The sequence below is a fragment of the Lemur catta genome, chromosome 7 (genome assembly GCF_020740605.2).
Source record: "Lemur catta isolate mLemCat1 chromosome 7, mLemCat1.pri, whole genome shotgun sequence".
Lineage (NCBI taxonomy): Eukaryota > Metazoa > Chordata > Mammalia > Primates > Lemuridae > Lemur > Lemur catta.
In genome coordinates this window covers 20,350,430-20,364,329 of record NC_059134.1, presented here as the reverse complement: position 1 = coordinate 20,364,329, position 13,900 = coordinate 20,350,430, and the positions used below count along the sequence as shown (strand labels likewise).

At 58.0% G+C, this 13,900-nt stretch overlaps 1 protein-coding gene across 2 annotated transcripts in view; it reads right to left on the bottom strand.

Moving 5' to 3' along the window:
* Positions 1 to 13,900, bottom strand: part of TRIM29 (tripartite motif containing 29) — a 98,170-nt gene that overhangs the window by 79,840 nt on the left and 4,430 nt on the right. For both annotated transcript variants that reach the window (XM_045556270.1, XM_045556269.1), the window contains exons 2-6: positions 8,643 to 8,738; positions 7,614 to 7,847; positions 6,247 to 6,445; positions 3,613 to 3,714; positions 1,051 to 1,143 (exon numbers count right to left, since the gene is read on the bottom strand). In XM_045556270.1, the coding sequence (XP_045412226.1) occupies positions 1,051 to 1,143; positions 3,613 to 3,714; positions 6,247 to 6,445; positions 7,614 to 7,847; positions 8,643 to 8,738 (724 nt within the window). The remainder of the gene's footprint in view (positions 1 to 1,050; positions 1,144 to 3,612; positions 3,715 to 6,246; positions 6,446 to 7,613; positions 7,848 to 8,642; positions 8,739 to 13,900) is intronic.

The following is a 13,900-nucleotide window of genomic DNA, read 5'->3' as shown; positions in this document are numbered from 1 at the left end:
GTGTCAGGAAGCCTCTGCCGCAGGATCCTCAATGGGCACATCCACCCAAGGCACGGAGGTCAGAGGCTTCACCCTTTTGTTCACTCATTCCTTCACTCTGTCTTTTTCAATGACTGTCCCCTGAGCCCCTCCTACTCTTGAGGCTTGGGGCTGTGGCAGCACACGGGACAGACACGGCCCTGTCCTCATGGCACTCACACCTGCTGCATGTGTGGAGGAGGGTGCAGTCGGTTATAGGTGTGAATCCAGTGCTGGGCATGGAGCCCCGGCATTGCCCTGTGCACCGGGTGCCCGGCCCTCCAGTCTCCGTGGGCCTTGTCCTCACTGAAGAGTCCTCCTGGGGCAGTGTCTGGGACAGGGGCTCTGGTGGAGCTGGCCCAGGCCCCTCCCTCCCTGTACGTGGCTGGCGCTCCCAGGACAGAACCAGAGCTCATCAAGCGCATGGCCCTGCCCTTGGGCACAACAGTCCCCTCAGCACTGGGCACAGGGAGACCCTGCACTTGGCAGCTCCCCCTGGGGAGGCCACGTCCACGTCCCCATTTCACCTCTTCTGGGTCTTAAGGTGTCACTCCCTTGCCTCTCGTGGCAACAATGCCCCCTGGGTTTCCAGGGATGGCACTGTTTCATATCACCCCTGCCTTTCCATTCACGGCTAAACTAATTTGTTCCGACCACTGTACAACTTTCAATGAAAAAGTGTGCAAATCCGTAAAGGTCCCCTGTGGGCCTTCATGCCCTGCCACTTGCTGGGGTGGCTGCTCACCTCCCACTTCCCCCAGATCATCCTTCAGAGGTAAGAGGAGCATGCGGACTTGGGGATTCCCGGGGATGCTTTCTCTCCGGCCTAGCTAGCAACGTCCTGCGTGTGCACACACACAGACACACACAGACACACGCTTTAAGCTCAGCGGGACTACTCCCAACCCATGTTTGGGGCCCCCACATTCATCTCACGCTGGGGAGCCCACCCTGGCCCTGACCCCCACCCACCTCGTCCTGCACAGCCCCCATGGGGCCCCTGCCCACCCTTGAGCCAAGCCACCCGCCCACCTTTGGTGCCGTAGAGATTGCCGAAGTTCTTCTGGTTGGTCTCCTTGGAGAAGCGGCTGGGAGAGGAGGGCTGGTACGATGTCCGGGCCCCACCTGTGAGGCAGAGGAAGAGGGGTTGTCATTGCAGAAAGGGAGTCAGGCTCGGCTCGGGGCCGGGGCCCCTGACTGGAGGGGTCTGACGCAGGAGCCCCTGGCCCCATGCAGCTCCCCGGTGCCTGTCCCGGGACCTGCATTCCACAGGGAGAGACGTCCTGTGGGTCTAGCATAAGGTAATCGCTGAGATTATCACCCAAATTGGGACACTTCTGAGAGTAGAAGGGGCTCTATTAATAATTACGCTGAGAGCGTCAGGTGTAAACCTGGTGGTCCTGTATAGACTGAGGCTTATGGTCACATAGTTGGGGGGCTTTGAGGTTACCAGGAGGCTAGGAAAGTTAATACTTCCCTCCTGAGCCAGCCCCTGTGTGAATGAGACCCCAGAGGCTGGGGAACGGGGTACGTGGGAGGAAGGGGGACATGGCAACTGTGGGGGCAGGGGCAGCAGGCTTGGCCAAGCGAGGGTTGAGCTCCCTGCAGGTGGCCGGAGGAGCCGGGCCTGAGAACATCCCCCAGGCGCCAACAGGTACTGCTGGCTACCCGTGCGGGGTCGGAGCCTCACCCCACCCACCTGGGCTCCACAACAGCCTCTTGAGGGGGGCAGAGGGGGACCAGCACCCCCACCTTACAGATGAAGACCATGAGCTCCCTGCATGTGTTGGGGTCCTCTGCTGCCTCCTCCCCTCCGCCGAGACTCAGACCACACCACACCCCTAAGTCCTGCTGCCAGCTCAGCACCTGCAGGCCCCGCCTGGAGCCCTTGGTGCCCACGGTCCCTCTCACCCCACCCCCCACCCATCACGGTCGTGCCCATTTACAGAGTGCACGGTTCCTCGGAACTGACCCTCCGGGAAAGTCACAACCACTGCCCAATCCTATTGACCCCAAAACTCCCAGACTCCGGGCCTGGTGGCCCCTGAGTGGCCTTGTTTCCCAACCTCCTTGACAACTGTCCTTGGCCCTCCCCTGGCCTCTACCCTGAGCCTGGGAGCTCCCAGAGGGCAGATTCCTCGTCCCTCCTGTCTGGGGCGCAGGCTCTGCCCACGGTGCCCGGGGCAGGGATCCAGGGGAACCTGTTCCTTCCACCACAAACGTCACGGACTGACTCCCAGCGACAGGGCCAGCATTTGAGTTCCACCTCCCTTCTTCTCAGATAGGGAGCCCAGATGGGGCAGTGGCCAGCCCAAGGTCCCCCCGTCCTGAACTGTTGGGGTGACATCTCGGCAGGTCCTTCCCCCCACCCCTGTTGCTGCTCTGCTGCCCTCCCACAGCCTGCAGGGGGCTCGCACTGGGCCCTCACCCTTCGCAGAGCAGGGCGGGCATGCAGGGGCCGGTCAGGGACTTGGTGCCACATCAGGGCCCAGTCCCTGGACTAGAGGGGCACAGGACTGGGCCGGGGTGAGGCAGGGGTGGGCTGAGGAGGCCGGTTAGCACAGCTCACCCTCCCGTCCTGCCCAGAGGGCCCACACCAGGAATGCTGGAGCGGGGAGAGCCTAACAACACCCGAGAAGCCCAGGTGTTGTTTTCAAATTGGGTGGGGCAGCAGAGGTTCTTCTCTGCTGAGCTCATCTCTCTAAACCCCAGGTCCCTCCCGTGTGTGTGTGTGTGTGTGTGTGTGTGTGTGTGTGTGTGTGTGAGAGAGAGAGAGAGAGAGAGAGAGAGAGAGAGGAGAGAGGGAGAGAATTACTGCTCAGGGCCTCAAGGCTTCCCTCCCCAGCCCCTGTGCCTTCCCCGTGTCCCTCTCCCCCAGCCCCCTGCCCCCTGCCCCCTGCCCCCCGCCCCGCATGTACATGCACACACACCCTCTGCCCCGGCAGCAGTCTTGGCACGCCCACCCTTATGTAATGGGCATTGTTGTGGTTTGCTGCTGGTGCCCAAGAATGTGACAGGCCACCACAGGGCAAGGACCGGCAGGCACTGGTCTGTACCCACCTGGCCGTCACCCTGCAGGCTGGGACTCTGCAGGGCCTGGGAGAGGCCTGAAGACCCAGGTTTCAGGGGGAGGAAATGCAGAAGAGGAGCCCTCCCCTCCCTGCCCCTGGGGAGCAGAGGTTCTGGGGGAGGCAGCTCCCCCTCAGAGCTCAAGACCCACAAAAAGCTGAACAAAAGCAACACGCAGCTCCAGCCTGGCAGAGGGGGGCCCAGGAGACCCTCTGGAAGGAAAGAGAAGCAAGAGTATGTGTGGGCTTGAGGCAGGGGGGTTGAGGGGGCTCCCGTGTGGAGGGAGGATGCTCTGAGATGCTGGGCACCAGAGAGTGTGTCCTCTAAACCAGGACACTTCTGTTCACGATTTCACCGGGATCACAGGTGGATGTCAGGACTTCCCCAGGCAAACTGGATGCACAGTTATCTCCACCCAGAAGGCACCCGGCTGAGAGTCCCTCCACGGACTCTGGGGACCCCTTGTAGCAGGCACCCCTGTAGCAGGGGGGCCACCAGGCCTGGGACAAGAATGCTCAGCCTTACCCTTGGGCGTCAGGTACATGGAGTATCTCTTCATGGGGTCCGGCGCGCTCCACTCACTCCCGTAGCTGTTCGTGTAGTTGTTCATGTAGCGATGGTCACCCCCTGGGGAGGACAGAGGGGGGGTTGGCAGAGGGGCAGGTGAGGAGGAGGAGCTGGCACGCTGGCTGAGTCAGCCCACAGCCTGCCCCTCTGTCCCAGGGAGAGTCTCGGTTCTGCAGCCTCGGAGAATGCGACACTCTGCTGCTGAGCCGTCGGGGAGCAGGGGTGCCTGCAGTGAGCCCGCCACTCTCTTGTACTGCCCTTTGCAAATACGATCACACGCACAGCACTTGGCAGTTCACGGCGTGCTGTTGGCGTCCACTTCTTGTTTGATCTGTACAGCAACTCTTGGGCAGGTATGAACACGCCCGTGTGACAGATAAGGAAATTGAGGCTGAGGAGGTAACAGAAGCCACTTGCCTAATGTCACATGTCAACGAGGACAGAGATCGAGTTTGAGCCCTGGCCCCCCACTTCTGGGCTCAGTCCCAGCCACTGCTGAGAGCCTAAGGTGGAGGAACAAGGTCCCAGGGATCCAGGAGCTGAGCAGAGTGAGCTGCTACGGGGAGCACCCACCTGCAGACCCCCCAGCTTAGATCTGCTGCTCAATGCTTGATTCCCCCAGCCACCCTCCACCCCGTTCCCTTCTCTTACGACTTCCCCATCTTCTACTTTCATCTGTCCTTCCCTCTCCCTCTCTTCTGAGCAAGAGGAAGAGGAGTGGCTCAGACCCTCAACCTTCGTCTTCATCACCTGTGCCTAGCAGGGCCCTGGCACACAGTAGGTACTGAGAGAATGAGCGAATGCCCCCCTTGGTGCTAGCCCAGCCCTCTGCCCCACTGACCCCAGGGAGGAGCAGGCTGGTGCCTCAGCCCCTGGGCCTTCGGGGGTCGGAATGAGTCCCTGGTCCGGTGGGCGGGTGGCACCAGGGAGGAGTGGATGGTCACTCCAAGGTCTGACTCACCAGCCACCCATCCCCTGCCTCCTACAGCAGACACACTCCCAACAACCAAGCGGCAGCCGCAAAATAAAACAACGCAGAGCCAAAAGCGCCTCCCCCAGCGGCCCCGGGCACAGGTGCGGGCAGCTGAATCAGCAGTGCCCATCCCTGCTCCTGGCTGCCACCTCGCTGCACACCTTGTGCAGGATGCAGGGCCACACCTGCACAGAGGCCATGGCCCGTACCATCGTGACCTAGAAATGGGACAGTGAGCCGTGGGGAGGCTGAACGGTTCCCGAGAGGCTCATGGGCCACCCCGCCCCAGTCACAGCCATCCTCCCAGGTGAGGCCAGACCTCACCTGAGGGGTGTGTGGCCCAGGGACCACGATTGTCACACTCAACCCCACTGCTGCACCCACTGGGAGCAGCAGCCTCTTGGATGCCAAGACACAGGAGACTGAACAGCAGAGTGTTAAACCCCACTGAACTTCCTACCTCGATGCGCCCTTTGAAAGAAATGCCTCTCTAAGCCTCAGCCTTCTGTCTGTAAAATGCGATCCCCCCCACAGGGAAAAGACGGCGACGTGCCAGAGGAGCTCAGCACAATGCCCGGTACCCAGGGAGCACGCAGTCATCGTCAGCCGCCGCCGTCACCATTAGTGTCATCCTATTGTCATTAGAAGGAGGATTTCAGGATCTGAGTGCCCTTTGAAGCCAAATGATTGTCTTGCTGAAATGGCTTATCTGTCCTTGGTGTGATTGACTGTCCCCCACATTTCACAGGGGCACTATGTAATATCACTGTCACTGAGGTACACAGAACCCCAACCTTCTGCACGTGCTTTCCCCCTCTTCACCCCAAAGAATCACGTGCTCCATCTGGAGACCAGACAGGGGTCATTTTCTTTGGGGTGTTTATGGCTGGAAGTCTAATCAGACTGTACTCTCAAGGCCCCGTGTCTGGCCAGGGCCACTGGGTGGGGCCTGGGAGAAAGTGCCCAGGCTTCAGGCCCTAAAGGGACTGGCTGGAAAAGGCCTTTAACCAAGGCAGTTTCTCAGGTTTGGAGGCTTTCTGTGAGACAATTCAGTTGACTGCTGCAGGGACAGCGTGACTCAGAAGAAAAGCTGACTTCAGGGAGCTGGTGAGTCACAGAGACACTGTGTCCCACCGTCCCCAGGCCAGCACACCAGGCCAAGTCCAGCCTCTGGCTCAGCACGGTAAGGGTGACAGGCAAGTTCTCCTCCAAGTACAGCTGCAGTTCTAGGTCAGAGCTGCCGGAGTCTGCAAAGCCACCAGCTCACAGTCTGTCCCCTACAGTCTGTCCCCACACAGCTGCTGGATTGGCCCTGACAATCAGATGTAGATTCGAATGAAACCAGTCCCTGAGTTTGATGGATGGTCCGCAGAGAGGGGGCATTTGTGCAGATAGTGCCCGGATGCTCCCTGCTCTGGAGGCCCCTTGCAATAGCTGCGTAACTTTGGCAGCAAGTTCAAAGTGGGGGTAGAATCCCTGACCCTTATGTGGAGTGGGGCTCGGGTGGGTGGGAACAATGAGGGCCCAGCCAGCTGAATGCCAGCCTGCACCAGGCAGCAGGAATCGACCTGGGAGAGAAACGCCATGGCCTTGGGGCCCGGCCACAAGAGGAGACCTACCGTTCTCCATGTGGTTCCTCTCGATGAAGTTACGGCTCAGGTCTGCCTTGCACATCTTCTCAACATGGCGCATGCACACATTGAGCAGGTCGTCCTTGAAGTTGCCCAGCGACTGTCCCAGGCCCTCCCCCTCCAGCAGGACATGGTAGGTGGGCAGGGGCGGGGGGAGAGAGTAATTGCTCATCAATGCACCAAATTCCTACCAAGAAAGGAAAGAAGCCATTAACTTCCCAGGCCTTTGTGTGCTATGGGGACCCTTCTCTGCAGGGGGCTCTCAGGGTCCAGCTGGAAGACTCAGTGCTGGCTGGGTGCTGGAGGAGCTGGGTTCTAGCCCCGGCTCTGCTATTACCTAGCCCTGCTCTTTCTCACTGGACATTCATTTCTTATTCTGTAAAGTGAAAAGGTCCAACTGAAATCCACTAGATGCCGACATCCCTGATGGCACTAGCATTCAGACATGTGACTCCGCAGTTCCCACCTCTAAACCAGGTACGTCATGTCTACATCATACAGGTTTATGAGACAGACACGAGCTGGGGAGACTTTGGGAGTGAAAGCACTAAATAAATGCTAGGAATTACGACTGCCTGCCGGGTCCGTCACGGTGGCAGTCCCACCTTCACAGGCCATGCTCAATCCCGCCTGGACACCTTTGCACTTCTCACTTCCCTTACCCCTCACCAGAGAGTGCCTCCTCCTCAAATCCTAACCTTCCTTCCAGACCCAGCCCAAACTCCTCCTCCTCCGCAAAGCTGTCTCACGTTTCTGCAGCCTGCTTGCCCTTCTCCCAGCATCCACAGGCACTTATCTCCCGAGCCATAGGCTTTATCATTTAATTACACACTTTCCTATATTGTTCTCTAATTGTACATGTCTTATCTTCCCAGCTGCATTGCAGTTGCTTGGGGGCAGAAACCATGTCTTACACTTCTCTATTTGCCACACACCTAACGGAGTACTGGGCACGCAGTAGTGCCTAAAACACTGTAGCAGATGGAAGGGTGGAAGGAAAAATAGACAAACAAACCAGATCAAAGATAACAAGGATGCAGCACTCATGTGCTACTGCCCCTATGCCCAAAGCAGGCATCATTAATCAATCACAGAACTCTTTCCTACTGAACCTGGAGCACTGCTAGTACGTATCAACCGAAGTTGGTACAAGGTGATATTTGTGTGCCCTCTTGACAAGAAGGTAGGGAAATGGATTGTTTGGAAGAATAAAATGGACAGATGGAATGGAGCTTGGATGGATGGTCGGATGGATGGTGGATGAATGGAGAGGTGGCTGGACGAATGATGGATGAGGGTCTGGGAAGGTGGATGGGGGGATTGAGGGATCGAATGGTGCAAGAGTCACTTGTCACCTGCAGAAACAGCACTGAGTCGCTGATGCTGTGCAGCTGCTCCCGGGTCTGTTTGTCCTCGTGCAGCACCTTGGCCCTCTCGTCCAGAGCATCCACGATCACCTTCACCTGGTCCACGGCATCCTGCTCCCGCTGCTCCAGCGCAGCCCTCACCTCCTCCTTCTGCTTCTCCAGGTCCCGCACCAGGTCCCGGAAGTTCTGCTCCAGGATGGCCTTCTCGTTGGTGGTGAAGCTCTGGGTCCAGGGGCAGGGGAAGGAGAAAGGAGAGTTTAGTAAGGAAGAAAATCTCCCCAGTGGGGTACATCTTTAGGTTCCCAACACAGGATCAGGGCATTCCCACTGCCCCAACCTGGGAAGCCTGTTTGGCCAAGAATCTCATTCAAAAGCACCACGGAGGAATGTCACCTGCTGACAGAGATGGCCAGGGTTTTTTACAGCCCACCCTTCCTTATCTGCCTGTGGCTCCTTCCCCTTGGCGGGTTGACATGAACCATCACTCCATGCTTGAGTGACTCCTGTGGGCCCAGAAGTTCTCTCATGAGGCAGGGCACAATCCCAGAAACCCCAGCCAGAGCCAGACATCATTCAGAAAGTGAATTGGGTGGCTGCTTACGTAGCCAGGGTCAAGAGTCAAGGATTTCAGCCTGTGATTTGCAACTACCCAAGCCGTAGAAGACATACATTTAGCCACACTGGCACAAGTGGGGCAGAAATGGCATGTGTTTGGTGGCTGGGTAGTCTGGTGGGCAGAGCAGACATTGGAGGACATTGGAAGACACATTAGAGGACAGATCTGGGGTCTTTATCTGCTGGGATGATATACAATGAGGCTAGAGCCCATCTGGATGCCTGGCCCAGGCTGAGAAGGGGAGTGGGTGGGAATACTAGAGGGGGAGGGAGCACCCAGAAGAAACAAGCATGGGACATCAACGTGGGCCTGAGACCTCGAACAAGGAGCCTAGGCCTGCCTCCTCCCAGGCAGGACAGGTGGGGTGAGGGTGCAGCCAGGTGAGCCTGGGGGGTGCTCACCTTGATGCGGTCCTTCTCCTTCTGCCACTTCTCAGCTTCATCCTCAATCTCAATGATCTTGAGCTGCAGCTGCTCCTTTTGCAGTGACAGTTCCGTCTGCAGGGAAAGGGATTGGGTTGGAGACGTCAGGAGGAGGAGGTGGAAGAGAACCAGAGAACCAGGGAGTGGGTCCACCCAGGAGCAAACTCTCAGACAGGGCTCATCACTCATCCCTTCAGCCCTTCATTCAGCAAGAATTTGTCAAGACCTCAGCTCTGCCAGGCGCCATGCCAGTCATCAAGATCCAGCAATGAGTCAAACACCGTCTTGCCGTACCCTCAGGCCGCCAGGGCCAAACATCCTAGCCACATCTTTATACGGGCTGAACCTCTGCCTGGCTCCTCCACCCAACATGAGCAGGAGGAAAGCTCATTTATGGGGTTCTTCTCCTTTCAGTGGACCTGGAGCCACTGGGGAGAGAAAGGAAGGGGCCCTGGCCCAGCTCGGCCCAGCCCAGCCCTGGGGAGTGTCTCATGACAGTGACAGTGCACAACGTTTCTATGGCATGACGTGGGCCTGTGTTGCAAGCAGGAGCCAGGGTTGCCGCTGGCAAGGCTCCGTCTGGGCAGGCACGGCCACAAACCTGTTTATGAGAAAGGGAATGTATTCTGCAGCTTTGGCAAGACAGGGACTTTTACCCAGCGTCTCTGGGGAAGGAGAAGGCTAGAGGATGAGGCTGAGAGGGGGAGTTCTAGGGACCCCTGCTCAGGGGAGGATGCAGACTGCTGGGGTGTAGGGTGAGTTGGAGGAGGTGCTATCAGGAGGGCGATGGGACGTTGGCTCCCATATCTATATCTGCCTTCCACTCGGGGAAACGCCATTATCCAAAAAGCAGCTACAACAGAGACGGGAGGGGCGGCACAAAGCTAAGGCCAATCCCATTCAAGCCAAGAGGCGCCTCTTTTGTTCTGCTGGGCTCCCCTCCAGGACTCTCAAAGCCCCTCCAGCTTGGAAGACAGATGGGTGAGCCCCACCTGACAGGCAGGAGGACCAAGGCATGCAAGGCGGCCTTGCATTGCTCACGACCTCCCCATACAACTGGGTTTTGAATGCAGAGTCCCACCCCTTTCTCTGGCTGTCTCTTTGAGTGACGCAAAAGCCTAGTGAAGGTGAGGAAGCCACAAACCAGCAGGAATGTGAGCTCCATCAGCAAGGAGTCACGAGCACTGGGCTCAGAGCTTCACCACGTGGCCCACCTCCCGAACGCCCATCAGGCTGGGGTACCATGGGGTGCCTGCTGCAGGCTTCCAGGGAATGGACCCGGTGGTGGATAGCACTTCCCTGGATTTGTGGGAAAAGGTGCCCAGAGGGTGGGGCAGGCCTGGGGCAGGAGCCACAGAGCTCCCCAGACACAGTCCCCGATCCCATGTCCTGCCCCCAGCACCACCACACTGCTGGGCTCTCCAGGCAACGAGACTCTAAGTTGTTCTCAGTAATCATCTGCCCCCAATCCCAGCAGTGGGCTGGAAATCCCATAACACAGAACGTGCCGTCATCAGAGACGGAGAAGGGCTGCTGAGAGGAGAAGACTCTAAGGAGACAAGGAGGGGATTTGGCCTGGTCTCTGGAAAAAGGCTGGGAGAAGCCAGCAGCCGCTAGACACAGTGGTGGGCAGGTGGAGAGTAAAGGGAGGAAGACCCACCGCTGACATGGGGACTCGACCCTCACACTCGGAGGATGCAGAGCCCCAGAGCCCAGAAACAGAGGTTGACAGACCCAGCAGCCAAGGAGGCCCCTGGGGAGCCGGGCGTGGCAGGTGGATCTGAGCTGCGAGGAAGAGGCCAAGAGGCTGGACAATGGGTCTGTCCCAGGCAACTTTCCCAGCCCTGGAGAGCCCCCGAGTGAGGCCTGAGGTCGAGGGGACAGCAGGAGGCCTCCCACCCACTGCAGCTGAGACCTCCTAACTGGGCTTGGTGATGGAGGAGTTGGCGCCTCAGTTTCTCACCCCCCCTCAGCACCCCGAGAACAAGGCTTGGTGGGGAGGAAAGCAGAGAACAGAAGTATGTCCCTCCCACCCTTAGGCTTGTCACAAATGGGGAAAAGAAACCTTCCGTGACATGAGCAATGGGGATCAGGACCAAGCTCATCCCCAGCACAGGAAGAGGAATCAGCAGTTGGAACCTGGTGACCAGACAGAGCCTCCGCCAGTTCCTTCACTTCTCGTGCCTCAGTAGCTCCATCTGTTCCATGGACGTGGTGAGAGGCCCACCTCCAGGGAGGCTGTGGGAGGGACTCAGATCAGGGATGGAAGCTCCCAGAAAGAACCTGGCACATAGCGAGCACTGACCGAACAGTGGTCCCCATCGTCACTGCTGAGTGGGCACCTTCCATGGCCCAGGTGCTGTGCTGGGTCCTTTCACCCGCACCATGCCCAGAGGAGGGAGTGGGAGTGGTGGGCAGGTGAGCCAGGCACAGGCAGGCGAGGGGAGCGGGCAGGTGTGGTCGGGTGAGGTCTGGGCGGTGTTCAGCGGTGAGGATGGTGTGTGTCGTTGGCCTGGGATGCAGATGTAGTGTGTGCACTGTCCAAATACAGAGTAAAGAGAGAGGAGTGCAGGGGGGAAGGGGAGGCTAAGACAAAGACAGAGCTTAGCTCGTGGACAAGCGAAGATTGGAGGAAGGTGGGGGAAACAGGGTGGAGGTAGGAAAAGGGGAGAGGGTGGGCTAACCACCTGTCAGTGGGAGAAGGTTTGACCAGAGAAGGTGAAGGCCAAGGAGACAAATGCCTGGAGTGAGCAGAAGTGCACGGGGGAGACCGGCTGGGAGCTAGATGGCTGGGGCCGAGATGAGGAAAGGTCGCCTCAGTGAGCATGCATTCGCTGGCCAGGCGGGAGGAAGGATGCATTGAGTGTGCGGGTGGAGGATCCAGTGGGGCTTAGAACAATGAAGTGTCTAGGCCAAGGGCAGAGAGAGGCCAGCCCCTGGGAGCCCACCCTGTGAGAGAGTGAGGGAAGAAGGCGGCGGGGCTAGCTGAGGTATGAGAGGAGAGCCGGAGGTGTTTGCAGGTGATCTGCAAACCTGTGAGGGCAGGGTTGGAAGCGGAGACGAGCTGTCTGCAGCAGTGGGCGGAAGAATCGGTCAGGGTAGAGGAGAGACGAGGCCTCCTATTTCTTTGGGGCGCTAAGGAAGTCGGACACGGGCTGGGAAGGGCCTTGCTCCCACAGCACGCCTTGCAAGACCAGACTTGCAGGACACAGCAGCTCTAGGGAGGGACCTCGGACCGGGAACTCTGTGCTGCTAGAACAGTCCTTTCTCACCTCTGGGATGAGTCCTACCCTGCAGGGGGAGGAGCGTGTGGGGTGAGACCTCTAGGGATGCTGCTTTTGGCAATTTTCCCTGCACAGGAAGTAATAGATCAGGGAAAGCTCCAAAGATGTTGGGCTGTTCTTCAGCACTAGGAGAAGGAGGGAACGTAACTTTGATTACTGAGCATCTACTATGTGCCAGGTATTTCCTCCTTTAATCTGCAAAAGCCCCCGGGGGAGGTAAGTGGCATTAGCCCTACTTTACAGATGCGGACACCAAGGCCTAGGGAGATTACGTAGCTTGCCTGAGTTCGCACGGTTAGAAAACGGTGAGGCCAAGTTGCAACAACAGGATTTGGATCCGATTATGTGGCTTGAAGAAGCAGTGACTGTAGGCTAGCCTCTGTGTCGTCTGCAACGTTGTCCCTCCCTTTCAGAGAGAGCCTGGATGGCCAACCCCACCCAGGCTCTCTCCATCTCTCAGATGGTGCAATTTGGCAATTTTACCTCTTTCTCGTGGCCCCCCTTTCCCTCCCAATATCCTCCCCCTCGCCTCGCCTCCCTCTCTGCCTCCTCCCTTGGAATGTGGTTGAAGCCCCTGATGTGTGACAGGGCCTCAGCTCCCCACAGCCCCACCCCGGCCCACACCTGCCTCCTGACTTCTTCCTACTCCCCGCTCCATTCCCTCACCCTGCCCAGGCCTGTCCCTAAATGCCTCCTTTGTTCCCTTCTCCCACACTTGTCTGGTGATGCCTGGGATGGGCCCTGCATGGGCCACCCAGCCTTGAAATCCTTCGGCCTTGGGTGAGCAGAGGTTTCCCTGGGAGCAGATGGGTGGCACAGCAGCTGGCAGTGCCTTGGCCTGGATGGGGACTTCAGCCACAGACACACCTGAGCACTTACCTGGATAGATGTACCTGCATTGCCCCCAGGCAAGGGGAGATTGGCCATGATCTTCCACTAGCCTGAATTAACCACAGGGGCTGTCAGCTGTGACATTTGCCAAATGAGCCAGTTAATTGCCAAATTTGTACTCTCAGACAAATGGTAATTATCTGGATAAGAATCTGAAATGCTGGATAGATTTCCCCATTTCCACCCAGATGTCAAACAGCCCAGTGTCAGTTGGTCGGCTTGACTGGGGTTCACTGCTGCTTCTGCTTCCTCCCAGCCTCAGCCCAGGGGAGGAACAGACAGGGCAGGGAAACATCACCCTGGCTGTCTGCAGACCAGGGGCAGGCCCATGAGGAAGCCACCTCACCTCCCTGGGCCTTGACTTGCTCATGGTGAAACTGGACTAGATTTCTGATTCCCACCTGGCTATGCATTAGAATCCCCAAGGGAGACTTAAAAATACAGAGCCCAGGTCCCGACCCCCTGAATCAGAGCATCGCGGGGAAAGGCCTGGGAATCTGTGTTTCACCAGCTCACCAGGTGATCCTGGTCTGAGGACTGCTGTTTAGGAGCCACCAGCCTCAGTGATCCCAAAGAGACCCTTCCAATCCTACAGGAACGGAAAGGTTTAAAATGGCGGAGAAGATTCCTAGCTCTGTCACTCTTGAGTGCTGTAACTTGTGTCAGTCTCTTGGCATCTTTGAGCCTGTTTCTTCACCTATAAAATAGGTGCAATAACCTTCAGCCCGTAGGATGCTGTCAGGAGTGACCCAGCCCCTGGCACACAGGTGTGCTCCGCAGAGACCGGGTTGTCTCCGGCCTGCCTGTCACTTTCCACCCTTGCTTCCTGTCTCTAAACCTCTTTTATTTTGTTTCCCTCTCAGCACCCAGAGAGGCATCCCACCTCCTTTCTCATCCACTCTGCCCCAGAGCAGGCGTTCTCCCCCAAGATCTCCAGGGGACGAGACTTTTAGCCTGGCCCTTCTTCCCGAATCCCAGCCGCTGCTGTCTGCCCGAAGAGCCTTCCCGCCCAGCCCAGCACAGCTCAGAAACTCAAGGGCTAGTGGCTGCCCGTGCCCAGCA